At 40.9% G+C, this 27367-nt stretch overlaps 1 protein-coding gene across 18 annotated transcripts in view; it reads left to right on the forward strand.

Annotated features, from left to right (window-relative positions):
* Positions 1-27367, forward strand: part of IQCH (IQ motif containing H) — a 63066-nt gene that overhangs the window by 5108 nt on the left and 30591 nt on the right. For 14 of the 18 annotated variants that reach the window (XR_006931088.1, XR_006931089.1, XR_005862760.1 and 11 more), the window contains exons 3-13: positions 223-320; positions 666-780; positions 5249-5371; positions 12074-12185; positions 12897-13025; positions 13933-14138; positions 15417-15935; positions 16568-16634; positions 20269-20352; positions 22355-22530; positions 26102-26374. Coding sequence is in view for 11 of the 18 variants with exons in the window: in XM_015292228.3 (XP_015147714.2) it covers positions 223-320; positions 666-780; positions 5249-5371; positions 12074-12185; positions 12897-13025; positions 13933-14138; positions 15417-15935; positions 16568-16634; positions 20269-20352; positions 22355-22530; positions 26102-26374 (1902 nt within the window). In the remaining 7 variants the exon portion in view is untranslated. The remainder of the gene's footprint in view (positions 1-222; positions 321-665; positions 781-5248; positions 5372-12073; positions 12186-12896; positions 13026-13932; positions 14139-15416; positions 15936-16567; positions 16635-20268; positions 20353-22354; positions 22531-26101; positions 26375-27367) is intronic. The other 4 variants (XM_040706678.1, XM_040706677.1, XM_015292230.3 and 1 more) reach the window with 4 other exon arrangements.

Here is a 27367-nt window from a genome sequence, read left to right on the forward strand (position 1 = left end):
ATTCCATCAGGGAATGGTAGGACCGGCCACACACTGCGGCTCAGAACGGCGGCTTCCCTTTGTTGGCCTGCTCAGAATTAATTGCTGTTGCACTTCTTAGCTTTGGCCAAAATCTGATTGAGTCCAGCAGAAGCCCTCCTTTTCGGTCGCGGGAAGACCTGGTTTGCTATGTTAACACGTCCTTCGTACCTTTATAATTGAACTTTTTTTCCCCTTTGACAGAAACACACTGAAAACTATTTAAGTGCTGTAAGCAGAGAAGTGTTAACTATTTCTGCTGCTGGCAATGAAGAAGTACGTTCCAAACAGCTGCCCGGATGGTAAGTGAAACATCTGCTTTGTGGCAGAGACAAACGCAAGCATCAAGACAGAGAAACTGCAGCATCAGAACCTTGTGAAGCAAATGGGAGTGTTGGCCCAAATTAGGTTATTTTGGGTCATTTATTATTTTAGTTATATTTTGTCGAAGTTAAAAGCAATACAAAAGGAAACGCTACCCTTAGTAGCTACAGCAACCTACTGTTAGCACCTGTGTGGTTTTGCTTAACACGAGTTTAAACAAGAATGCAGTCTTTTAGATGCAAGCAGATGGGAGCAGCGCGCATTTAATAGGTGACATCAAGGTAGGCTTTACAAACCTCACTGCCTGTTTCTTTCTAACTCAGGGGGCTCCCACGTGGTGCTTCTGAGAACCAGCTGGTTTTACCACCGGTGCCTGCTGAGCCCATGACTGCCCAGGCATGCAGCAAAGCAGCACTGCGCCTTTCTCCAGGTTCACAGGTCTGAAATAACACATCACTTGCTTTCCCAGAGACTGCATTACGTGGGTGGGCTGGCACCTTGTAGGTACCAGTTGATCCCACGACCTTATGTCCTGGCTCCACGTGAGTTCAGTGTTTGGTAATACCGCATCTGGTGACTGAATGTGTTACCGACCCTCAGTAGGATGAGGGAGCTGAGGGGCAGGAGCCTCCTCCCTGCTTCTGGATAAAATCACAGTTAGGAAGGAATTCACTATCGTTGTGATGCATCCGTTTCCCATGTATACTGATAGAGAATCCTGAAACCAGATGTTTGTTCTGTTGTAAGGTCCCGGTCCAGCAAATACCATATGCATAGCTGCTATTCTGCAAGCAATGCCTTTGAAATAAAAGGGACTGTATGCTGGAATAGCATGAGTTTGTGTTATGTGAGAATAAAACTGGTTCTCTGGTTTGGCTTTGTGTAAGAGATAAGCAGGGCCGTGGGAACGGAGTTCTTTCTTATATGGGGAGGTCACCTTTGTGTTAGGTTCAGGTTTTCCCCTTGAAGTGCAACGTTTCACCATCTTCCAAAACTGTAATCCTTGTAATGAATTTAAAGCTGCTGAAAATGTTTGCATCTGAAGCACTTTTTATTTGTATTCCAAGATAGGAGTTTTGTCAGGCGGGTTTTCTGGTGCCTTCCTCAAGCATATTTTAGAAACAAACACAGGTAATGAATTGGGTGAAAAATACCCACTGTCACAACTTTGGGTTATTACAACTTAAATTCAAGGGAAGTTCCGTAAGTGGGAACTTCATGGAGAGGCGTTGTGTTGTACTGTCACCAGCAGTGACGTGGAACTGCATGGCCAGGATGAGCAGCCTGCCACTCCTATTGCAGTTTGCTTTGTAAAAGAAGTCTCTCCACGAAGTAATATTTTAGTATTACTTACTCCTGGGGTGATGGAAAGGTGCAGTGAGAGCTGATTCTTATTTAACTTGCTCAAATTTATTTATTCAGTAGAACTGTGGGAATGAAATCCTGTGAGACTGCGTTGAAGAAGTCAGAAATCTTTTTATATACATTATATATCTTTGTACGAGATACTGCTGTTACTGTTTTGAAAATATTTTCATGTGTAACTGACAAAGAATGTGAGCTCTGTTTGTTGACTGACTCCTGCCCTTCTCAGTTTGCAATGGAGAGGAATGGTGCTTGGTGGTGTTTTGAAAGCAGAATGCAGCTTGCCAGACAGAGTCCCAACCCTGTCCTGTATGAACGCACTTATGTTTGAAGCAAATCAACAGAGTTCAGCTACTCTGGGCAGCCTGGTCTGGTGGTTGGTGACCCTGCACGTGGCAGGGGGTTGAAACTCAATGATCGTTGTGGTCCTTTTCAACCCAGGCCATTCTACGCTTCCATTCTATGATGCTCTGAACGCCCCCCATTATCAAAGGCTTTCCAACTCTTTGTGTGCACCTGTGAGCTTAAATTACAGGGGAGCTCGTGCTGTATGCTGCCCTGGCTTTCTCTTTTCACGTCTGATGTTTCACATCTGCTTAGAGATGCACACCCAGTGACACAGCAGCTAGCCCTCCTTTCCCGCGATGAAGAAAGGGGCAAACAGTGCTGTTCTGCCAGCTGTTCTACATGCCCGTCGTGCCAACATAAAAAGCTTTATTGTTAGATAGTTGTGAAATCCAGCTGGGAAATTACCACCTGCAGTTCCTCACTTCCTGTCTTTGCCTCACTAGCAACTATGAACATTTTTTGGCTTTATTTAAGTGTACTTCTGTGTTTCTCCAAGTACTGTTCCACTCAGAAGAAAGGTCTGTGAACAAAGTTTTCCATTTGCAGGCAGTATTTCCGGCTATGTATGCTTGAAGAAATCAACTCCTCAACTCACAGAGGCTCTGAGAGCAATGAGTAATTCACACAGTGATGTTTTTGTGCTTTGCAATCTGTAGTGGGCCGTGTGAGAGTAGAAATGGAGCTCAGGTTGTGTTTGTGGCCCTTAGGATAAAATAAGGTTGGAGTCACATGAGCACAGATGCAGTTTTCACACACAATGCTTGGGCGAGCTGTTCCGCTCACAACACAGCTGTCAGGATGGGCTCACAGTTGTTCAGCCACACGGGTGGTATTTCTGAGTCTCAGCAGCAGCAGGAGGAGGCCGGGTGAACCTGGCTCACAAGGGAGCTGTGAAGCACTGCCCCTCCTTTCTTTTTGCTCATTAGGTGTTGTAGTTGGGTTTCTTCTGATGATGACGATGCCTGAGAACCATAAAAGGTGTCTTCCTTCTGCAGTAATTGTAAAGACTCCAAGTGAATGTTCTCTCATCTCTAATAGAATTAAGGGTGTAAATGAAATGTTGTTTCTAGAAGGCTCTAGGATATGGAAGTGCCGCCAGTAGACTTGAAAAGTGGTTTAGTTACCAATAATGTATGTTGTTTCAAAGATCAATATAACGTAATTCATTCATAAGGAAGTTGGGCTCTATTTGAAACCATGCACCACTTGTAACTGCCAAACAGAACTAAGTTTGATCTGGTGGCTTACCACGCAACAAAATGCCCTCAGCTCTGAAATGCTTTCTGTGTTGAAGTATAACAGGATGGGAACCTTTAGCTGTACTGATCACATCAACTTGTTCTGTATGTTCCTGTGTACTCCGTGCTGGTAATGGAGCACAATAATTCTCATTCTCATAGGGCAGTATATCAGCATAATAACGTGGTTTGCACTGCTATTCTCACCTGTTTCATAAAACATGAAGATGGCTCAAGGTAGCTTAAATGTAAGACACTGGGGAAGATAGACAGAGGGACCCATGATTCCATCCTGCAGCTGTAGAATTGCCACTTGCCATACATGCCAGCCTATGCAGTGACCTTTGCTGGGTGTGTTTGTTTTTTTGTTTGAGTTTTCTTTTCAAATTGTTTCCATTCTTGTTATACTGCGTGGAATCTTCCACTGCAGTGCTGATCGCTTCACTGTCTGACTGGGGAATGTGCATTGTGAATCACCTCCTATTTTAATTGAGGAGATACTCGGGTTCTCCCAATTCTTGTTTAATAGCACAAGCAGTTTCCTTTCCGTACAGTAGTGTGTTATAGTAATAAAATAAATACCACAAAATCACTGATGAGGTGCAAATTGAACTTTCTGTCTCTGTGCAGCCATGTGGGTAAAAGAGTAATTGGCTTGGATAATAACTTTTGTTCTTACAAATGCGGATCTAAATGAGTGTCTCATTGATACATCTGCTTGTAATTACTATCAAAATAAAGGAATATGTTGTGCAGATAAACAGATTCGCCAGGTTTTAGTGCTTGCACAAAGTAATGCGATTCCTTCGTAGTTCAAATGTACCTCCAATGACTCTTGCACTTTTTCTAGCATATCTTGCTTGTCAGAAAATAGTTTTCATAGATTCCTTTTTTTTATGATTACACAACAGCAGAGAGTTCTCATCTATAAATATCTTCAGTTGGATTTCACACAGTAAGAAGGCTCTTTGCGTTCTCACATCCACACACTGGGAAACAAGCACACCAGCGGCAGGGCTGCGGCTGCTCTGAATACCTGTGGCTGTGCCGACATGCATGGTGCCCCATTCCTCCCTGCCACCTCAGGGCTCTTCCCTCTTTGACACTGGTCAGTAAATAAACCCTGCTGGGTGCAGAGACTGCTCAGCAATAAAAGCATTGGGAGATATCACTGCGTTGGTGTAGATGTAAATGAAAGCACATACGTTATCATGAACTGAAATGTTTTCACCTTCAGATACTTTCAGAGTAGAAAAATATATGGCACCACCTCTGGCTTTGATAGGATAAATGCTTCAAATTAGGACTGTGTGTTGGGTATGTCTCTGTGCATTTCTGGTTTGATGCACACTTTGCACACCCTTGACTAGTTCACCAGGTAGTTTTGTAAGGCTGAGATGCAAAACCAGTGAGAATGGCAATCTGAGATCTACCTGAGGCATCATTCAGGGAAAGAAATGTCCACATCAGCATAATGTAGAATGTGACTCTAACTCTTCCTCTCTAACAGGATAAATTGTATTAATGTTCATAATAGCAAGTTGGGAATTTTTTTCTAAAAATGTTATTTGCTTTGTTCACATTTCCTAACTTGTAAGTATTAAATCATTTGTTACAGCACAGGTAAATGGAATCAAGAACTGACCCATATAACCAGGTCAGTGAAACAGGATTGTCTTTTGCACTTAAAACCTTACCCAAAGAGGTGCAAATCTGGGACTCTCAGAACACTACAACAAAATTAACTGAACAAATTTGGGATATGTGCAAATAGTGGCTTGAGGCCTTTCTAAGTTGTTTGCCTGATCAGAGATGCTGTGAGATAACAGCATTTTTTTAGTCATCATTTTGCAAATCTGCATCATTTTGTAACATTAGTCAGTTCCTGTTTGCAAATACTTATGGCCTACTGTTTTAAGACCATGTACATTCCGTGTTTCCATTACATGTTTCAGAAGCAGCTGGAAATGGATGTGAAGATTATGCTTGACCCAGAAAACATCAATAAGAAAGCTGTTCTGAAACAACAGGGCTATGAGACCAGGCTGCCACGTATAACTAAGAGAAAACCTGCTCCTGTAAGTAACTTCTGTTGTCCTGCAGACCTGCACACCTTGGCTGTTCGCCAATGAAGTTAATACGTATCAGACCTAACCAAAAAACCATAGACGTTGTAAGGGAAAGTACCTCATAGTTTTCTACTTGTTGACATTCGTATGTAACAAAGCACTGAGTGACAATACCGGGGAAAACAAACATGCAGCATAACAGTTATGGGTAGCAAAACCCTAGTCCAGCGAAAGCATAAATGCATATGAGAATGTGATGAGTAATCGTGATGAGATTAGGGAGTGAAGAGAAACAAATGGGAGCTTGTAGAATTCAGGCTGTGACCCAAAGATCAAGGAAGGGTGGACTTCTGGTTGTTTATTCCACAGCTGTTTCTTTACAAGATATGAGCACGTACCCTTTTCAAATGCCAATAGGATTGTTGTGAATGAGCCTAAAACACTTGTACTTTGCTTTGATGCTGGTTTCAATTGACTTTAATAAAAGAAGCAATCCTGCCATAGGGCTACAGCATCAGAAATCAGTGTCAGTGCAGCAGGAAAATAGAGATTACACTGATGAGAATCCTTGAGCAAATTAATGACTGTAGGGTACTCACAGTTGAGCTACGAGGGATTCTGAAGCACAGCGTTTCATTCAGCACAGTAAAGCTGCTCCCTTGGGACAGAACACCTCTCAAAGCTGAGACTGAGCACATCTCACGCCCCTAAGAGTACCCTGACCAGTGGCAGCGTAATCATCCTTCTCTCTGCTCTTACAGTGTTTAAGTTGTGTTATATTACATTTTGATTCCTCCAAATTTCTGTTCTGCAACTGCAGCTCCTCTTAAATGCCATAAGAAAAGATTAGTTATGTTCTCAAATTTAGTGCAGCACTGTGGTCCACGTGAAAGAGCATGCCCAACAGTCTTGTACGAGAGTGCTCACCTAGAATTTACTTTTATAATGGAAGCACTATGCAGCAAGGCCAGTGCCACAAGATTCTAGGGTGTTTGGCTTCAGGTACCAGAAGCAATCTGTGAATGGCACAGTTGTAAGCTGCTACTTATAAAAAATGATTTTTGAAAGCTATTGCCCAGAGTAAGGGGTGATTTGTCTAACCCCGTGATATAGAGTTAATTAGAGAAGAGCATCATGGCTAATAGCTTTTTAGAACCACTCTAAAACCCTCACAGAGAGGAATGCTATACTGCTGCCGAGTGCCATGTGTTTTACTGCTCTCACTGAAACATATCAGAGAAAACTCCTTCATGTTGGCTGAAATTACAGACAGTATGAATTAGTCAAACTCTCTGATACGTATTTACAGTTGCTGTTTGTGATAGGGAGATTGGCTGAAAAAACAAGAAGGTATTTCCTGTCTGTCATGTATTCTACAGCTTTCCTGAAACAGATGCTTTTAAATGTTTATGCACTGCATGGCACGATCCGTGTTTTGAATTGTTCTGCCTTCGCTGGGGGTACAATTTTGCAGTTAGATTTGCAAAGTCTACTACTAAGATTGTGAACGAAGGCATTTGTGTTAAGTGTGATGTGTGCAAGCATGCGGTGCAGTGATAGCTGGAGGTCACCAATGGTAGCTGAAATAAATCTGTGTAGTTGCAGGTCTAAAACTATATGGCCTTTAGTTTTGGGAAGCAAAAAACAGCAAGAAGAATGAAGTTAGGTACTACCTACCTTAGTTTTGCTAATCAGCCATTAGAGGGCAATATCTGTACACACGCACACACGGGATCACACACACGTGCAGACACGTGAGTGTACCCATGTACCTGCTCTACATAGGTACATAAACTCAGTGATTATCTCCCCCAAAAAATCAGTGGCAGAAGGACTCCCAGCGATGTGAATGAGAAACAAATCACTTCATTAACTGCATTCACCTTTTTCTCCAGGAGTTCTCAGCGTCTGAGTTCTCAAGCAGACCTGAGCATTTTTACATGCAGCGCAATGGCAGGCACGCTGGCTCTGCTGCAACTGCATAGGTCTACATGAAGCACACAGGCTTTTTACTATCTTGCAGTTTGAGTAGCTTGAAAAATTACTTTCATTTTCAAACTTCAAGATCTCATTTTTTTCATGAAAAATGTCTTTGTCTTTTGTTGTGTACTGACGTAGAATAGCATGACAGAAACTACAAGCAATTAATTGTGCTGTTACTGTTGCCCTTCTGTACTTTTTTGGCTGGATAAGCACTAATGCTTCATCCTCTGTAGTTATCTTAAAATGAGAAATGTAATTCTGCTGGAAACACCGCGGTCAGACTGGGCGCCGCTTTGTTTTGTAGACTCTATGGATAACAAATGAAAAAAGGCGAGTAGACAATAATTAAGTACGTACTCTTCCCGTGAGGACCCAGCAAAACAAACAGTAATCTGAACTGCAGCAAAGATAATTCTGGCTAACTGCTGCAATGTAGAAAAGATTCACAACTATATGTTTCATTTCCATAGGACTGCTGTTCTTTTATAGAATTATACTGGCACTTTCTGGTCCCTGTTTTCATATAAATATATATTATGCTGTAAACTTAGGAACCTCTTAATTTATTCATGAGTTAGAATTTAATATGGTGATGATTTCTAGCCTTTATGAGTTGCATCTTATATAGTGTGGCTGTAATGGTGATGGCAGTGATTCTGTTTTGTTGGTGGTTTTTTTTTTAGCTAACTAATTAGAGTGCAATCTCTAGTTATATCCTCAGTTCTTGGCATCGTGCTAATCACTACGGCTTATCAGTGAGGGTCTGTTCATTTCCAGAACTATGAGTTAAGGCAGAGCCTGGCATTTCTTTTCCTTTCAGATTATTAGAAGTTGTAGGAGAAGACCAGGTCTTTTGGTCCTCAAACTCAGATTGCTGTAAACTCGTGTATCTGGCGATGATTACAGTCAGAGCACGGTTTGGCATTGGTAGCAGAATGAGACCTAAACAAATTGATGCTACATGACAGTAATTCAAAATAAGCTTGTTGCATTTGTATTATGGTATGTAATCATAATAAGCGGCGCAGTGGATTAATAAAATCTTCTTGTCACTAAAATTAAAAAGGAAATAATTGGTGAGATGGAGTTAAGTTAACAGATGAGTAAAATCAGCATCCTTTCAACCTAGAAATGGGAATGTGAAGGTCACCCCCATCTCAGATGACAAACGTAGAATGTTTTGTTGGTAAACAAATTAATCTTTTGAAAGGTCACCATTTGTTTTAAGGTTTTCTCCAGTTCTTGTCATCTGGAATTGGAGATTGACTGTCATTCTGCTAGGTAGGGATGCACTTGAAGCTGCTGAAGCTGCTTCTGTACATATCAGCATTCCTCGACAAAACTCAGTGCCTGATTGTGATGCTATGGGCTGCTGGTTTACAGCTGTCTCCGGACAAGAATGGAGGGCCACCTCTGAATTCCAATAAGATGGTCCTGCATATTCTGCCTGGTGTAAGCTGGCCCTTTGCCCGTAAGTAAAATGTATCGTAGTTCAAGCCAGCAATTATCTTTCCTACTTCCTTCTGTGCTGCTTCTGTTCCCTTTTTCAAAAAACAGATGTGAGATTCACCAAAGTTCTCCATCTATTCTCTCTTGCACCTGCTAAGGCAGGATTTTGATGGAGGCGTATTTCTGGGAGAGCTAGCAGTAGGCCATCAAAGGAGCAAGGCTTGATTTTTTTTTTTTTCCAATAACGTGGAAAATTAATGATTCAGAGACATCTCTAATTAGTTTAAGAGCTTAAAGTAGGTAAGAATAATATGTAAAACCTGTTGCTGAAGATGCCCACTTACTGCATGTTGAAGGCTATAGGTTGGGCCTTCCATTTAAGTTGGAGTTTATTCTATTTAGATAAACAAAATGCGAGAGAAAAACTTACTGATATCACAGTGTTACATCTCATGGAAACTGTATGAATCATTAGGTAGATAAAACACAGAACTACATAAACTGGAACGAGAAAGACAAACATGGATTTTCTGCATGATTTTCCCACTCAGAAATTCTCTTGAATAATAAGACAGCAAGCTTTAAAGATGGTTCATATTCTAGATTTTCTACAGAGGCTGTTACAAATTTGACTCATCTGACGTTAGAATGGCTCTGCTAACACTGGCGAGAACGTGTCCTTTACTTACCATGAAGTCCTTTATTGCCATTGGGTGTTTCTGCACTGAATTCTGTATGCTGGTTCTTAGTCTCAGGGGACCAAAAGTAGGCCATTCGAAACCAGAATTCAGCACTTTATTTACTGTGTATTACTAAGATTATTTGGCTTGATCATCAGAATGAAATGCTTACTTTTCAGATATTTGCAGTTAGCTCATGTTTAACATTTTTCTTCCCAAGAATTGTGTTAATTGTGTTAATAATTAGGGTCAGAATCCCTCAGCATACCCACACCCCTTTCTACAGCTGGGCACCGTGCACTTTTCCTGTCTTACAGCAGAGTTGCCATTCTACAAGAGACCAACCAGCAGTTCTGAGATTACTTTAGAGAGTTCTTTAAGTATCCCGGAGTATATTTCATCAGGATCCACCAATCTGAAAACTTCTGAGCCTTATCTACCTGATCTGTTTGGTGCCTAGGGTAGCCTGAGACCTTTTCCTTTTTGCTCTGGAATAAATGTGCCTTCTTCAGGCTTTTACCTGCCAGCTTTCTGAGCATACTGAAAACTGGCCTTAGTGCCATTGATTCTATTTTACTATTTCATCCTTCTCTTTGTGGGGATTATTAACTGTGTACATCAAATCTCAGTAGGACCTTCTTAATCAAAAATATGAAGGTAGGTGGCAATTTGGAGCAGATAATCATGAAATGATTGATTGTAGTTACATACCTTTTCCACCATTGCTATCAAGTTGTAGGGTTCTCTAATATTACTTAAAAAAATCTCATTCATCTAATCTTCCTCATTGATAAACCGTAGTTTTGAGGCATGCTACTAATCACCTTTCCTTTGTATTTAATAATAGACTATATTCTTTTCTAGGGGAAAGACATGGATATATTTTCAAAAACAGTTGCTCTGGTTAAATATTGCTGTCTAGGTAAAAAAAAAAGAAAAAGAAAAAGAAAACAAATAGAGAACTAATCAGAAAATCCCTATGGTGTTACAACAAGTGCCCCATTTAAAATAAAGCAAAAAGAAAAAAATCAAGTGGGAGAGGTTTATCCACAGGAGAAAAACACTTTAGAAAGGGTAATAGAATTGTTTTTCTCATGTCCCAGGTTAATTACACTCAGAAGTGCTTGAAATGAAAACATAGTTTTTCAGCACACTCCAAGCATATTACATAGCATAAGCCTTACTCTGCAGTACAGATGAAGTGCTCCCTTCCAGCCCTATAAAACTGTACTTTAAAAGTACCCATGATGAACGGGCAGGCTTTGTGCTGACTTGAGAAAAATGTACTTGCTGAATCATAACCTTCATAACACATTTCCCTAGAAGACATTATTCACACAGGATGATGTCTGAGATTCTGGTTGCCTCGTAGCACCGTGGGTGCATTGCAGCTCTTCTGTGCTCGGGTTCTGACACACAGAAAGCAGGTGAGGTGCATACAGCTTAGGGCTCTAAGGGGTGGGACCCTTTGTTCCAGGATGTTTGGGGCCTGCCAGCACTGCAAACTTAACAGGGCTATTTAGGAGCAGCCAGCTCTTGAATTTATTTCAGGTGAATCCTTCATGTCTCCATACGTTTATCTTTGTCTCCATTTCCTAGTGTCAGTCTGGCAAGAGCAAGCAATATCATTTTCTGCTGGTAATAATTCACTGTCTTTAAGTGAGAGTTTTCAGTGGTGTTACTTACCTGTCTGGAAGTTATGTGTGCTGAAGCTCTGGCTCTCCTTCTCTTTAGGAGTTGGGTACAACTTGCAATCCAGGCAGAAAGTGAGGATAGTTGAAATGCTGGGGAACAGGAAAAAAAAAAAAGAAAGTGTGAGATGATAATGCCGAGTTTTTGTATTTGTAGTACTAAAAGAGCAATACTCTTTTCCCTGTGCAGTGCTCGGTATGCTCGCTAATGGCTGTAACAGTAAGACACATGGTATCACTGTCCCAAAGTGATGTATGTCACTGCTTGACTTCCTGGCACTTAGAACCAGTAGGTTCCATTTTTTTCTGGCAAGCACAGGTTGTCTGGGGAAATAAGGGAGCTTTAATCCCCACATTAGCACAGCCAGCATGGCACATGTTTCCACATCACATTATTAGGCTGTGTCATTCCCTGCTGTAGTTAAAGAACCTTGAAACTTCAGAACTCTGAGATACTTCTTGTTCCCTGCTTTCTGAATAGTTCCACCTATTTGGATTCCATTAGTATTCTTCCCAGTACAAATTTCTTTCCATATTTTAAAGTGCTTCCTTTTCTTTCTGGTGTCATATTGGTGTACGCATTTTGTATTGCAAAGACTGTTCTATCAGGAAGCACAATGTACTCATCAGAACTGAGAAAACTTCTTATGATCCGTTTTTGAACTAGCACACTGATGTTTGCATAGCAGAAATCACAAGACAGCAATTGGATTTAATTAACTTCATTTTAAATTACTAAAGTAACGACAAAACATTACTATAGATAAGAAGTAAAAGCAATGCTTGCACTGTTACGTTATTAGATCTTATTCGTGGCAGAAATTACATTTATTATTATGTTGAGTAGAAAAATGTCTTTGCAAATCCAGGACTTCTCTTTGCTGAAAGAAGATTCTGTCTCTTCCCAGACAAATAGTCAGAAGGGAGTGAAGGGCCATACCACCAGCCAACTCTGGGTTTTGCCTGCCTCTCCTCGTGTGGACTCTCCCTTACCCCTGTTAGAACAAGACATGAAGAAAGGTGAGTCACAGAAGCCCACCTGGGCAGTGCTGCCAGGCACCAGCTGTATGCCACATAAGCCACGTTTGCTATTTGCAGCAGCTATCTGGCAGTCAAATTTTCTGGTACCCCTAATCTTGTAAGAATTTTCTTCTCAAACATTGCAAAGGGTAGAGATTAACTGCAGACGACTTGCTCTGTGTGGTAGCTAAACTTAGCATGTAGCACACGTGATTTTGAGCATCAGCCCTCCTGATTCTTCGATTGTAAGTCAGTTTAGTTGCTGATAGAAAGAAGCGTACGTGATGGAGGATTCTTCTGTAACAAAATTAAACGATCAAGATAAGCAGTTATGATTAATGTCTGGTTATTAATCGTTCAATTTTAAGTAGACTTGCACTGGGATATTTTAGTAATCAGTCCACAGTCATAATCACATTCTGGCTTATAAAAGTTAATTGTCATCCATTCTGTGTATTGAATTGCCATTGTACAAGCACATAACTCTTAGAATCAGCACCACTATAATATGTTTCATGTCTTTGTCAACTTTCATAGGCAAAGCTTACATTCCTTGAATGTCCTTAGTAGAAGATTGCCTACTGCTTTTCTAGTTTTGATTTGGAATTGAAAGAACTTGGCTGTGCTGTCATTTAATTCTTCATGGTTTCTATTTTTTTCTTTCATAACTGGAATGTGTGCGAATTGCTCAGTGATGTCATATTCTTGTAGATATTCTGAGCCTAACTGAACGAAGGCTTATCCCTCCAGCAGCAAAGATAACTTTCCAGACACCTCCTGTTGTATTCAAAGCAGCTCCTCTCCATGAGTTCCACAGGCAGCACAAGAAGTCAGCTGTAGGTGAGTACAGATGATTGATGACAACCAGCAGTTGCATCTCCAACTTCGTGTTCGGGCCCTTGCTTTGTCTCTGAAGGAAGCAGCTGTCTAATGAGCTCTCAGTCAAATTCTTAAAAATACTATTTGCATAAAGATGCACACGAGCATCCTGTGTCTGTCTTTCAATTGAATGGGAATCTGATTTCTTAAGCTCTGTGGGGATTTGGTCCCTGCTCAGTTCTGAAAATCCTTGTAGGTTCTTACATTTGTTTCAAATTCCAACCACCTGAATCCAAGATGTGACCATCAGTGTTAAAGCCAACGATACTGTAAATCACTGTAAATATCTGTTACAGCATCTGACCAAGCCTCTGTTTTGTCAGAATGGCTCCTCCTACCATGCTCTGGGTGATGGAATTCTGACCTACATCCTCTAAACTGTTGTTGCTAGAGCTGCTTGTTGCATATGACAAACCTATCAGCGATAAGAAAATGAGCATGAGCAAAATGAAGAGTGGGCTTAGAAGCTATCCCTATAAAGTTGGAAGTTCTCCTAGTGAAAAGGAGTAGTTGAAAAACTAAAATTCCGTGTGGAGTAACGTGGAGTGTAAGTGCTGGTATTTTGATGTTACACTCCTGGGTATACTGCATACTGGCATATTAGGAGCTTTTGTAGATAAAACTGTGATACATTTTCCGTAACGTGATCTCAACTTTTGTAATTACAACTTGTTTTAGCATGGTTAGGATTAAGTCTAGTCAGTGACATTCCTAAATGGGTTTTGGTGGTATGTCCCGAATACTGCAACCCACTTGGATGTGGGAGCAAACTGGAACGTGTCAGTACCTAATGGTGGAATATCAATTTGATACTATTGTTGCACTTATTTAGCAATGAAACCCATTATTATTTATTTATTCGGTACAGGAGAGGTTAGTAGTAAGGTGGAACCTGTGAGTACAGAGCCTTCCGCCTTTCCAAGCTCAAAGGAAGCAAGTGGCGGCTCCTCTAGCAAAGGTAATACTGCACCACTGCTACCCAGCAGCTCCCTGGATTCGACCAGAAAATCAAAGCCAGCGCACGCATACCCGGCTCAACAGCTTCAGTGTGAGCTGCAGGCTGCACAGACACAGGTATTTACATAGTGACGTAAATGAATTTTTTATCCGTGGTCGTGGCGTTGTCTTCAGCAGAGATGGTTTAGGAAGCGGCTGTAAGTTACTCAGTTAGTACAGGACAGTTTGAACCAAACCCAGTAAATAACAACTACTGAAGTAAGAAGGAAATGCTTCCTATATTGCCAGTTTCTACTTTCTCGAATTTGTCTGTGTGTTTATTGAAATTTAGAAGATCAGTCTAGAAAAGATCTTATGAGGTTACCCAGACCTCCAGGCAGTTACCTCTGCTTGTAACTCTGCGGACAGATGTTCTCCTAACCTGTTCTGAAAACTTCCGGTGATAGCAGCTCCACAGTCTCCCTAGGCCATCTGTTCCAGTGCTTAACTAACTATCTTTACTGTTATAAAAGAGTTTTTTAATGTCTCATCTAAATCTACCTCGCTGCAGTTAAGCAAATGTAGTGTTACCTTTCATATTTACAGGAAACTATAGGGGAGTTTGACCTTGACTGCTTAATGTTCGCTGGCTGTTCTTGATCCCCATGCAAAAGAATCATTTTTCCTTCTTTTTTTTTTTTCGTTCTATCTTTTTAAGCCTAACGGTTGTGTTCCATAGCACACCGTCTGGTGTTTTTGACATGTGTTCTGTTAAGGAGATCTTTATTTGCAAGCAAACTTGAGAAATGCAAGTTAATGTTATTAATGTAAATAAAAAAATAATCTCTAAAAATAGTTCGAAAATAGTGCAGTAGGTTGAAAATCTCAACTAATGGGTTTCTGGCTGAAGTTGCCATAAAATGGAGCTCTGCTAAGATGCGAGAACATCTCTGTCTCAAGTTTTACCCTGGCTGAATTTATAGGCTGGAATGTTACCCATTCTCCTGAGATAAGTGGAGGTAATCTGATTTACTGTTGAGAATTGCTATTGCAATTACCATCTGATGTAGTCCAGTGAAGTGCTGTAGAGCTTCGTTTTTATATTTGATAAATGAAGCGTGGTTCCCATTTGCAATTAATGTATTTCAATAAAAATGCTGAAACCCTTTCATGACGCTTGAGGTCTTGGTGTGACGGTGGTTTTTATGGCAAATACGGAATAAACTTTGTGGCTGCGATGTATAAATCAATGTAAGGAGTGTTGTTTCAGATGCATAAATTCCCACAGCTAAATGATACCTGGTAATGCAGGCGTATGAGGTGACCACACGTCTGCAATCAATGGCAGTTACTCTCAATCTGCGGCCGTTCTCTTTCTGCAGCTCCCACAAATGCCTCCCACGTCTCTCCTTACAGGATCCATCCCCTGACTGCGACATTGCTGTTTACCACGGCACTATAGACCAGACAGCTCCAGGCTTTCTGGCATTCAAACAACGTTATTGTTTGTCCTGGGGGAGCGTTGTCCATTTTCTGGAACACACAGAGAAGCTTCTCAAGGACTACGCTGTGCCATTGGCGACGATAAGCTGTCAGAAGTTGGTGGAAGCGGCATCGGACTTCGTGCTTAACGAGAACCCCACCAAAAGTGACATACTGTCAGTCATAAAGAACCAATCGACTGTGGAAAAGATTTTAAATCGACCTGGCCAAAGATACAAAGGCCAAGGGGGTCCTGAAATGGCGGCCGTAAAGATCCAGGCAACGTGGAGGCGTCACCAGGCCAGGAGGGCCTACGTCCGACTCAGGCAGCAGCAGTGGGCATCAGGTGTGATTGCCATTTCTTGGCTCCTGCGTAGTCACATGGCACGTGTGAAAAAGAGCCTGAAGGAATCACGTCAGAGACACCTGGAGAATTTTTACATCAGGGCCAAGGTGTGCGGTGCTACCAGCTGTTACGGCAGCTCTGCTTTTCTAAACATCCCTTGCTTCAGTGATCGCAATAAGCTGTTTCCATTTTTCCCCTTTAACCATACACTTGTCCGAGTATCATATTTCATCCTTCATCAGCGCTCCAGCCTTTGTGGCTGTAAAATCTGTTGCAGTGTTTCTATTGGAAATGTCCCTTCGCTTTGACTTGAGCGGCTCTGTCAGAAAATCAATGTTTTAACTGCATTACCTTAGCTCCCTATATATACCTTGTGGCACTTAATTTGCTGACAAAAAATCCCTCTCTTGTCTACATTCCTGTCACCACTTTGTCAGAAAGTATTTAAGTTTGCAGACAGCCTCTTAATTAGTGCTCACAATTTCATTTATGTTTGCTTTCTTTTTTTTTTTTCATTCATATTCTGTTAATTAAGTGAGCAGCCTCTAATCTTCCCCTGCCAGTAGCTTCATGTAGCCACCTAATTAAATTAATTGGGGAAGATGTTTTAAGTATGTAATTAAATCAATTAATATAATTTATGCCTGGCTTAACTGTACAGTGGAAAAACAGCTGAAGTTTGACTAGATGAATCCACTACAGCTCCCTGTCACTGATCAATGCTCTTCTTGATTTTTAGCATCTGGCAGCCAACTGGAATCGCATCAGGACCTCCAGGAGGACTATTATCCATATCCCATCATTAGGTATAACACTTTTGCCTGCAAATCTATCAGCAACCTCTATTACCCACCACATTATGACTCCTTGATTGAGTTCAAGGAAGGCCCCTTGTTTTATTCAAATTGGTCTCGGCAGGAAAATGTTCTCGACATGATGAGAGTAATAACACAGGGCCTTCGCTCGAAACGGCGTTTAATTTGGGGATTAAGCAAATAAAGTCATTATGTGGGGGCCTCTATTCAGCGGAGAGGTGATTTGCTGTAATTTGCTTTCATCTGTATGAAATGAACTAAAAAGTTGTATTTTTCCCCCTGAAATAACAGATAATGTTTCCAGTCTCCTTTAATGATAGGAAAACGCGGGCCTGTGCGTGTTGTTGCCGTTGCAGCAATAAGCCAGGATATTGCTTGTACACTGTTTTTAATCAAATGTGCAGTCAAAATGATAAGCTACATTCTCTGAAATTATTTAGTTCTAATTACGAGCAGATGGGATGCTTTATTTGCACCTAGGGCGCCTGAGCAAAAGGAAATGCTGTGTGAACAAGAATAATTAAGAAGTTGAATAGTGTTTTTTGCGCTTAAATAATCTGCAGTTTCATGTTAATTAGCACTAATGTAATTATTTAATTACATTTATGAATTGGGGAGCTTAAAAGCTGTTTTCTGCTAAGCAATGGCAAAGTGTAGGTGTTTAGAAATTAAAGAATAGGATTTCTTGGGAATTCCTAAAACGCACCGATAATCTCCTAAAACACGGCGTCCTGTCAGAGTGCTTGTAATTTGATTTATATTTTGTATTTCCATTGCAAATTAATTGACCTGAGAGATGCAGGATTTCGTAAAGTGAATTGGTTACGGCCTGAATTAACGCAGCCTGTAAATAAGCGTTAAGCTCTTGTTTTTTGAAGCCCAGGTAGCCTTTAATTCGATGATTCTGCTGGCTGCGTTTATCGTAAAGATACGTTTGATGAACAATTGTCTTTAATTACACCTTTGTCTTAAAGTCTCACGTGAATATGCCAGGATATGTCTGGGTCCTATCTTGGAGCGGGATCGTTTACAATTAATTTGTATACTGCAGTGCTCTGAGCTGGGTAAAGACGTGAAGGAGTGCATTGAACACAGGAAAGAGCAGTTATTAATTTAGGTGCCTGAATTCAGAACTAGCACAGTTGCTGCACAGCAGATGCTGTCAAAGTTATATTAAAAGAATCTCAGCATAATCAGAACAGGGTAAGCTGAAACGTGAATCAGGGTGTCCATGTTACACCAAGCTGTATCATCCAGTGGAATTAAGAAAGCTTTAAAATTACTTGAACCTCTTAAGTAAATTCTTTTCTTTGCATTCCCATTAAGAAGGCTGCCTGGGCAGGCTGCTGGGAAGCTGGGCAGCTGAAACAGGTAATGTTTGTTCCAGCTTAGGACTGAATGGCAGCTGACTTCAGCAGGGCTTTCTCTGCTGTTGTTTTTACTTTCTAATGCTGAACCTGAATAATCACAAAATGGTGTCTGAGTTACAGACAGGCACCAAGAGGCGTTGTTTGACTGTATGCTGTTGACGGTTTCCGTCTTCAACCTGGCAGACCAGAAAAAGCCCCAAACTCTCTACACGCGTTTCCCCAAATTCGGCGTTTGGGTCAAGTTAGAATCTGATCTTTCTTCTCACGCAAGTGGAATTCTAATTCCAATAGCCACAGGCAGAGTCCTAACTGAATTTCTCAGCAGTTTCAGGCTTCCATTTCTGGAAATAACCCAGGAACAGGGACAGCGAAGGGCTGAAATTATACTGCTGTGAGGAACAAATGTTTCCACGTATTTCACCAAAACGAAAACTTCTGACTTAGTGCGGCTGAAAACAGAATATCAATTTCCCTGTGTAAAGATTGGTTAGCACTCTTGTCAGCTAGCGCAATGAAAAATGAGCTGTAGGCTTCTAATCAGATTTACTCCCACACTCCAACGGATGAATACACTTCTGCAATATTTGGGATTCAAATACTTTTTCTCTTTTAACTATTTTTAAATGATTGATGGGGTTTTCTGCCCAAATAGCAGCACCGTATGCAGCCTGCAGTTCGTGCAGCAGAGCTTTCCCGTGTGATCCAGGAACAGTTTTTTTTTTAAGCGATTTCAGCAGAGCAGCAGGTGCCCTGAGCGTGGGGAGGAAAGTTAAGTGTTATTTATTACACCTGTCCCAGGCTCTTGGAAGCACGTGGGGCTGAGCCCTGGCTCGCTCCTTCTCCTCCTTCCCCTTCAGCCATCACCCTGTGGTGCCTCGGACTGTCCCCTCCTCCACGCTGCTCTTTCTCTTTCCAAAGGTGGAGTTTGAGAAGTGTTGTGGATCCTTTGCTAAGGAAGGCACTCAGAGATTTATCAAGAAAATGGCAGTTATGGGCGTGAGGTCATGGCTGAGGTTGGAAGGGGAGGTGAAAGCAGGCCCCTTGCCATTAATTCCTACACCTGTTTTTTTAGTACTTCTATAACTCTCCCTACAACTTAGCCCTGTGTAAATTGGGAGCAGTCAGTGGCGTCATTGCACATACACTATCATAAAACTCATGCAGGGGAGGAAGGCCCTCCCTGTCCTTTTGGTGACACTGAACTGAGAAATGAAAATTCATGGTTTGCACTTTGCGAGGCTGACCCTCCCCTGGTGGGGCACCAAGATGCTCTGATGCTTTGTGCAAAGTGGCATTGCCACCTCACTCTAGAATGTCCATTACTTACATTAATTGCCCTTGCAGTGAAAAAAAAAAAAGTGTTACCAACTTCCAGAGGGGAAGCAATGAAATATTTGGCAAATATTTGTCCAACAAAGCTTTTCATGACTGATTGTGAGCAGATACGTAGCAACGCTGTAAGGGTCTTGTTAAAGGATCAGTCAATACTGTAAGGCAAATACTGAGCATTGGGCTGAACGTCCTTATTGATTTAATCACAGCTATTCCAACCAGCGACTCATATTGTGTGGCTGTGTGTTTGCATATACATACTGATTCACTTAGAATCAACTTAATTTTTAAATGACAGGATTGGAGACTATAGTCACCGCGGTCACGTCAATTGCAGCAGTCCTTTTGAATGCAAATATGCAATCAGTTGGAAGTCTGACCTCCAGATAGGTAATCCTGGCTCAGACAGGCTGCCACTCATTCATCCTCTGCAACAAAGTGATGAGGTACCAGTGAGACACCTCCTTAATGAAGTGTTTTTGTTGCCTTTTATCTGTGTGAAGTACAAAGCGCACGGCTCTACCAGGATTCTTGCTTAATGATGGTGTCATTTTTTTGTTTTCAGCATTTAAAAAAAACAACCCAACAGTACAGAAGACTTGAGCAAAACACTCAGATGTGGCTGCACGTTTAAATGATAAAGCTGTATAGGCCTGCAGCATTTAGCTATTTACTTCAAACCTCATCACACAAAAACATGATGTTACATCGTGGAATCATGGAATCACCAAGGTTGGAAAAGACCTCCAAGATCATCTAGTCCAACCATGATGTAATTTATGCAACACCGTGTTTAGGATTTGAAATACTTATATTACAGCTTTCAAAATATAAATCTAAAGCAGCTGATATCTCATAAATAGGTGTCAGGGGTTTTGCGTGTGTGTGTTTTTCACATGTGCTGGTGGGCATTTGTTTTCCAGGATATTCCCAGTGCATCCGTGAACGCACTCCTGATCTTGCTCTTCAACAGAACTTGCAGCTGGGAAGGCTGTGCGACATCCTGGGTACGTTACGAGCTGTCGGCTGCCTCTGTTGTGATTATCTGCCTCTATTTGTGAGCAAAAGAATGCTGGGTGAGGAATTTCCTTTTGTATTAATATTAAATGTAGAGAACGTATGAGCTCAGAAGCAACTGTGCTGTTTGCTCCTGTCCAAGTAATCCATGAGAACATCATACTGATTTGTCTGACTGTGACAAGGTAAAGCAGCCTCATCCCACGAGGCACGCTGAGCACCACAAATGATCAGAAGTGCTCAGTGTTCTACAGAATTAGGTAGGTTCATTCAGGCTCATATGGAGAGAAAGATGCTCTAAAAAAGAGCAAGATCTTATTTAAACCAATTTTTTTTTAATTAGCAAATGAGGCAAGAGACATACATTAAAAGTTTTTCCCGCAAACGACGGTCCTCTCTTAAGCAAAGCAAATGCAGAGTATTATTTGTCAGTGACCAACTCCATTGGCTCCCTGGAATGACATGCTTTACTTGATTCATATATATTTCAGTATCATTATTATTTTATAAATGCCATTTAATAAGTTTGTAACAAAAATATATTAGATCCAGAAATTTACAGTTGCCGAAAATAATAATGTAATTGCTTTTATATATTATCTAGACACTAATATTGTTTTTCCACAGTACAGTTTTATTTTTTCAATTTTTTAACATAGATTTTGGGGTTTTTTTTGTCTCTAAAATGATGGTTGGAAACTTAAAGGTATGAAGTAAACATGCTGTACGGGCTGTCTTAACTAAAAATCTGCAGACAGGAAAATCGCTTCCATTGTAAAATGTAAGATGGACCATGAGTAAGATGCAAGCTAGCCAATTATTAAGTAAATTATTAATTACCTCAGTGCTTTACCTGTGCGTAGCAAAAGAGCATTGACACTTACGGTACTGTTGTTTTTTCTTTACAATACCAGAGGATCTCTGCTTGGTGTGACCTCTATTAGCTAACCTGTCTCTGGAGCCCTACTGCATCCAAAGCAGACTGGGATATCTATCTCTTTATAGGGCAGTACAAAAAGTGGTAAAATGTGTTGCAGCATGTTATTCACCAAATTCCAAGTGAATAAGGGGGATACCGTATTCCTTTACAATGTAAGGTTCAGAGTTTGCTTACTCCAGTCCTTGCATTGCTTCTGGTTCGATCCCACGTGGTGGCAGTTATCCCTGGCACTTTGAGAGCTCTTGTTTCTGTGCCCAGCACAGACAATGAAAGACTTCCTACTGATTTGGAGTTGGATCAAAATCTAGGAGTGCTTTTTGGCGATATATGCTATTAATTTTACAAGGCAATTAATCCATTAAGTCATCTATTAATATTTTAGAAGAGCATAGTAGTTAAAGTTTTCCTCCAAAATGGCATATATTTAAGACTTTCACTTTCTCACCCCTGAGTATCTGTGTACTCAGTGTCTTTCACATCAAGTTGTTTTACATGCAGAAAAGCAGATTTTTGCACTGTGGTGTTTAACAAGCTAATCAACACACTCACATGCTCAGCAATAGTTATTAATGGTATCCTACCGTGAGCTTTTATGTGGACAGGACAAGAAAAGGAACAGGCCGTGCAAAATCCAGGCAGCGTATGAAATTGTGATTTCATCAGCTTTCTAAACTTAATAGCTCAGTTTTATAATTTACTGAAGTTAATGGGATATATTTTTAAAGCGGTGCCCAATTCCCATTGATGTTAATGTGAGTTGTGCAGATAAATCCCCCTGCCACTCTTTCAAAATTCTGCCCCCAATATGTTCTGCAGATTGAATTCTGGAAACTAGCTATTTCTTTGGGTTGCTGACCTGTCTTCAGAGAAATGCTGAAGCACAGAAAAAAGCAGTTAAACCACTAAGATTGGGGAATTAAAAATCTCGGGTTTATTTCCAGCGCTCTTTTAGCGAGGCTGTTTGTTAGCAAATGATCAGGAATCATCAGATTGCAGTTCTGAATAGAGTCTACCTTTCTCCCAGTAATGAGCACTGTGCCCCTTTGTTTTAGATGCCAACGTGGACGTCATCTACATCTGCCCCCTTCATCTGAGTGAGGAGTTACTGCAGTATTACAATAAACTCCTGGGTCTGCAGGCAGCTGTTAGATCTGGGAACCCTGAGGACATGAGTGACCTGCAGGACAGGTTCAGAATTCTCACCCCTGAAGCTATAAACAGCTTCCCTGTGAGTTTGTCTTCTAATTACTACAGCTTGAGGGATGCAGTAAAATTAAATTGGAAATTTTATAACTTGTAACGCTCTGGTACACATCAGTGAAATATTATTGCAAGTTTAAGGGCTTTACTGATTAGACTACTAGTTAGAGCACTGGAAATAAATATCCCGGTTTAGTTCATAGACTGAGTTGAGATCGTCCTGTATCGGCTATTTGCAGACCACTGTCCGTTCTTTACCATATGCTTGAGACTGTGAACTTGACAGATTTATATCTGTAAGCAAATCAGAGCAATAAACCATTCTTATTGCTCAAACCTTATTCCTGGGCAGCCCAGCATCCGATCATTCATGTGTTAGTAGCGTTTCTTGCAATTAAATCCAGTTTAGAACTTTGGAAAGAACGGGACTTGGAATTGTTTAGGTTAGATAACACAGATATTACTCTCAAACCTGGCAAGTCATTCTTAAATTCATGCGCTGGGCCATGGTAAAAAAAACAGAGCTTAACTATTGTGTGCTCCATACAGCATTTCTGATGGTACTGCAGTGCAGTGATCCTCCACTACAGTGGGAAGGGATTTTATATTGTAAATATTAATTATACAGCACGTTTGCTAACATTTGATATCTTTAAAATTTTGATACCTGTATCTGTCTCGTATCTATGCTCTAAGTCCTGTTTCTGATTTCAATATATGTTCATATCAATAACCCTTTTCTAGTTATTTTGTTGAACGAATATTGGTTGTACCGTATTTAGATCAAGATTAATCAGAACATAAATAAGCTTTTTATATGTAGTAAATGCATTAGCTTTTCCAGCGTAACTCTGTAGCGGGGTAACACATGCATGTCTGAACCAACTTCTGGTGAAGTAGTTTGAAACTGCCCTGGAAAAAGTACTTGTTACTTTCACAGTATAACAAGGGAGCGTTGAGTCAGAGCTGCAGGCTGGTTTTGCAGCAGTTAAAGTGAGTTCTGTAAGATATGAATGCGTTTTGTTTTCTCTGAAGCTAGAGGAAAGCCTCAAGTTGCTGTTCGTGTTTTAAGGAGCTGGGCTTTCCTTTGGTGCTCATCTGAATGCTGCTGTAATCTGCAGTCTGTAATGTGCTGGGCCAGAATTGGACCCATCACCTTGAAAAGTAATATTGTTTGGAAGGTGTATCCTTGATAAGCACCAGTGGTATATTTTGTTCTCTTTCAATTGCACTTTGGCGATTGTACCTTTCTTTTCTGTTCCCCTCTGGACACCGGGCTATTTTTCCAGTACTAGTTACAAAATGCTGGTAGCTTTAAAAGAACCTTCAGTGTGAAACATGCTAAAAGTATCATCTAAACCACATCATATTATGGACAAACAATGTGCTGCTCAACATGGATGTGCTGACAGGAATGAAAAATGGGTTTAATGACCAATTTTGGTCACGGTGATTAGGCTGAAGTAGTTCCAACGTAAAAGCAGATCATTTTCAAGCATGCATCTCTGCTGTATAGCTATCACTCTTCCAAATTTCTGCTGAAATATCCCAAACAAACTTATTTTCCAGATGAACAGCAAACAGCTCTGTTATTATGCAGCTATGATTTACTGGGAAACGTTTATGTGCTTTGATAGAGGGAGCTAGCCTTAGTTTCAAGGACTGTGTGGTTCTTTCACAGATACAGATTGTGCTCCTCACCCACTTACTGAATGCTGAGAATTAAATTAGTGTCATCAATAACAGCGGGCAATTGCGGGTTGAGGTGTACCCGTAGCTGTTCAGCGTAGTACACCTCTCTATATGCAAAACCCTCAAACTACCTTATTTTTACCAAGTGTATGTTTCTTTCCAGCCGTTGCCTAATGTGTCCTAGAAATGCATCTCTTATGTGTGGAAGAATCTGTACTTGGAACTGCTGCTGGTCATCCATTGGTCTCAGTGACCTTGGTGTCTTCAGGAAGGAGACTGGGAGAAAGGGGTGTCCCTACACCTGCATCCTTGGGCAGATGCTAGCCATTAGCCTGATCTAGCAGCGTGATATGCTCTGCTGCTTCTCAGCTAGCAGCAAATTCAGAACGGGGGAGTGGTGGTTTTGCCATCTTGGTGAAGCAGATGGAAGAAGGTTCAGCTTCTTGGAGCTTGAGAAGTTTAAAACAAACCTCTTGGCTTGAGACCCAAGAGCTATGTTTTTGTTAATCCACTAACCGTTATTCCGTGCAGCGTTGTGCTGGAATTCTGGGCATTACTCAGCTCTCCTGCTTTTACCTGCTTTCACTCACACTGCCGTGTATCATGGCAGCCATAGCGCTCTCAAAACAGAAATGAACTAGGTTTTACAGCCTGTTTTCTGCACTCCTTAATTAACTGTAAAATCCATTATTGAGAGACACAAAGCAAATCTCGTCCCTACATCACCACTTGTGCCCCAGGGAGCAAGTGACCGGGGATGGATATCGATCCTGTTCTCTGTGCGGCAGAAAGGGCCATCTCCATGCCTTTGTAACAGTGCTCGAGAGAAAAGAAGCTGAATCAGAGCATTCAGGGTCTCTCTCCTTGCCCTTACACTTGTGACTCCCCTTTTCCTACTAGAGTTTTGAAGTCTCTCATTTCTCTGACCTAGAGATATCTCCCTGCTCTCCTTGCAGAAGGTCTGGTGCCTTTACAGACAGACTTGGGCATTTCTTGGAGCTTTGTTTGGTACAAGAAGGTGCTGGGTAATTGTCAGAAGAGCTTTCCTCCTGTCCACTTCCAAGGGCTCCCCCGTCTCCTTTCCCACCATCAGCCCCACGCAAGTAGTGGAATCAGTATTTCTTCTTAAGTCCATGTAAAAGAACATCTAGGTCTTTGAAGGAACATGAGCTGGGTTGCTCAGTGCTGGCTCCCTTGCAAGGCTGTTCTGACAAGGAATGCTTTCCTGACAAGGGCCTCAATTAGGTAAAATGTCAATGTACAAAAGTTTTTCTTTTTTTGTTTTTTAATTTCTCCCCAAAAGTTGAAGCTTTTGTGCTTTAAACATAAAAAAAAATACTTCTCTCACTTGGAGTGCTCTGTGGTTGCATTTACAGTAGCTATCAGAACTACTGTATATTGGGAACGTATATCCCCAGTAATTTAATGTGATCAGTGAAAGCTTGAGTAAATCAAAATGTTTTGTTCTCAGAGAATTGCTTCAAATGCTGCAGAACTGTATGGTGAAATACGTTCTCTGCTGTAGGAGTTTTTCTTCATTTTTGTATTGATTTTTAGGCGCTTCAGAGTTAAACGATGCCAGCAGTGTTGCTGAGATGAATCACTATTATCCAAAGGCCACCAGCCTCTCTGCCGACTGACAGAAGGATAATTCCGCATGGATCAAATAAATACAGATGTGTAGTAATTAGTTCTATTCCCAGTGAGCCCATTTCCAACACACTAAAGATGTGCACGATTATGGAGCCTCACCCCAACAGCTTTTATCAATTTAAACTGCTAAGCTACAGGATAGGTCATAACCCAGCCTGCTATTAATAATGTATTTATTGTGTGTAACATTATAAATTAGGTCCATGGAATTGAAAAGAACACCTTTTAACAAGAATAATGTTATCTTTATACAGAGGCATCACATGTGCCTAGCCACTCAGCTGAAGTACAGTCCCAAGACGATCCAAAGAATTAAAATCCTTATCCAGAGCAGAGATGCCTACATTATCGGAGGGGTTCCCCACAAAGATGATTTAGCAGTGGCTGACATGTTAAATGTGCCGATATTGGGCTCAGTGCCAGAAGTGGCCCATCTCTATAGTACCAAGTCTGGAAGTAAACGAATTTTTGCCAGTGCTTATGTGCCAACCCCTCCTGGAGAGTCTGACATCTACAGCCACGAACAGGTAAGCAGCACGTGCTCTGGGTTGTGTCAACGTGCAGGTGCCTATTTTCACTTGATAGGATGCAGGCTTTGTGCAATTGCCACGACTGTATTGATTAGAGCCTAAGTAGGTTTGATTAAATCGTGTATGAGATTGGGCTCTGTTTGGCCGTATCTAACCAAGTAAATGCAATTCACATCCTAGTCAGGAAGCAGTGCAATTGTTCTGATATTCTTCACGTTCTTTCTTGAGAATATATAAGGCCTTTTGGTTCAGTTATTTCAAACAGCTTGTGTTGCTGCTCCGTGGATGAAGTCATGGCCCTAATTAAATTAGTAGGAGTTTTACCAGTGACTGAAAATAGAACAGAGACTTCTGGAAAACTAAGTATTTGATGAAGGGGAAATTTCTTCCACTTAAGAAGTCAGCCCATTCAATTTGGGTTTTACTGAGCATATCTGCAGCTGAAGTTAACATTGGTAGGTTCAGCTGTCCTGCCAGCATAACAAGAAAGGGAACAAAATGCAAACTAAAATTACAGAGCATGAGACTCTTCTGTGGTGTGTTCAGTTGACACTGAACGTTCGTAATTAGGAATTATGTATTTAAGTATGATTTGTAATGATTCTATTTAAAACATTCTTGTTGTGTTGATAGAACCCAGGGAAATAATCAGTAGATATTCTTACTGCTTCGAGGGGCTTTTCACATATCTTTGTTTTTATTAATCACCTTTAACACTGAAAACAGCCCAGGCTACTCAAATACATTGCAGCTTCTATAGTAGATGAAATAAATATATGATCAATGGTCTGTAAAACAACTGTTTGATTTATTGTTAAATAACTAACTTACATGAATCTAATACTTTTGATTCATAGTACGGTGTTATGGAAGTTCTGCAGCTGTTTGCTTGTATGAAATATTGATATTTTAGGTTAAATAATCAAAGCGAGGTGACACTATGCTAAAACACAATTCAATTTTCACTTAAAGATAGCACATAATTCTTTA

Source organism: Gallus gallus, chromosome 10 (genome assembly GCF_016699485.2).
Source record: "Gallus gallus isolate bGalGal1 chromosome 10, bGalGal1.mat.broiler.GRCg7b, whole genome shotgun sequence".
NCBI lineage: Eukaryota > Metazoa > Chordata > Aves > Galliformes > Phasianidae > Gallus > Gallus gallus.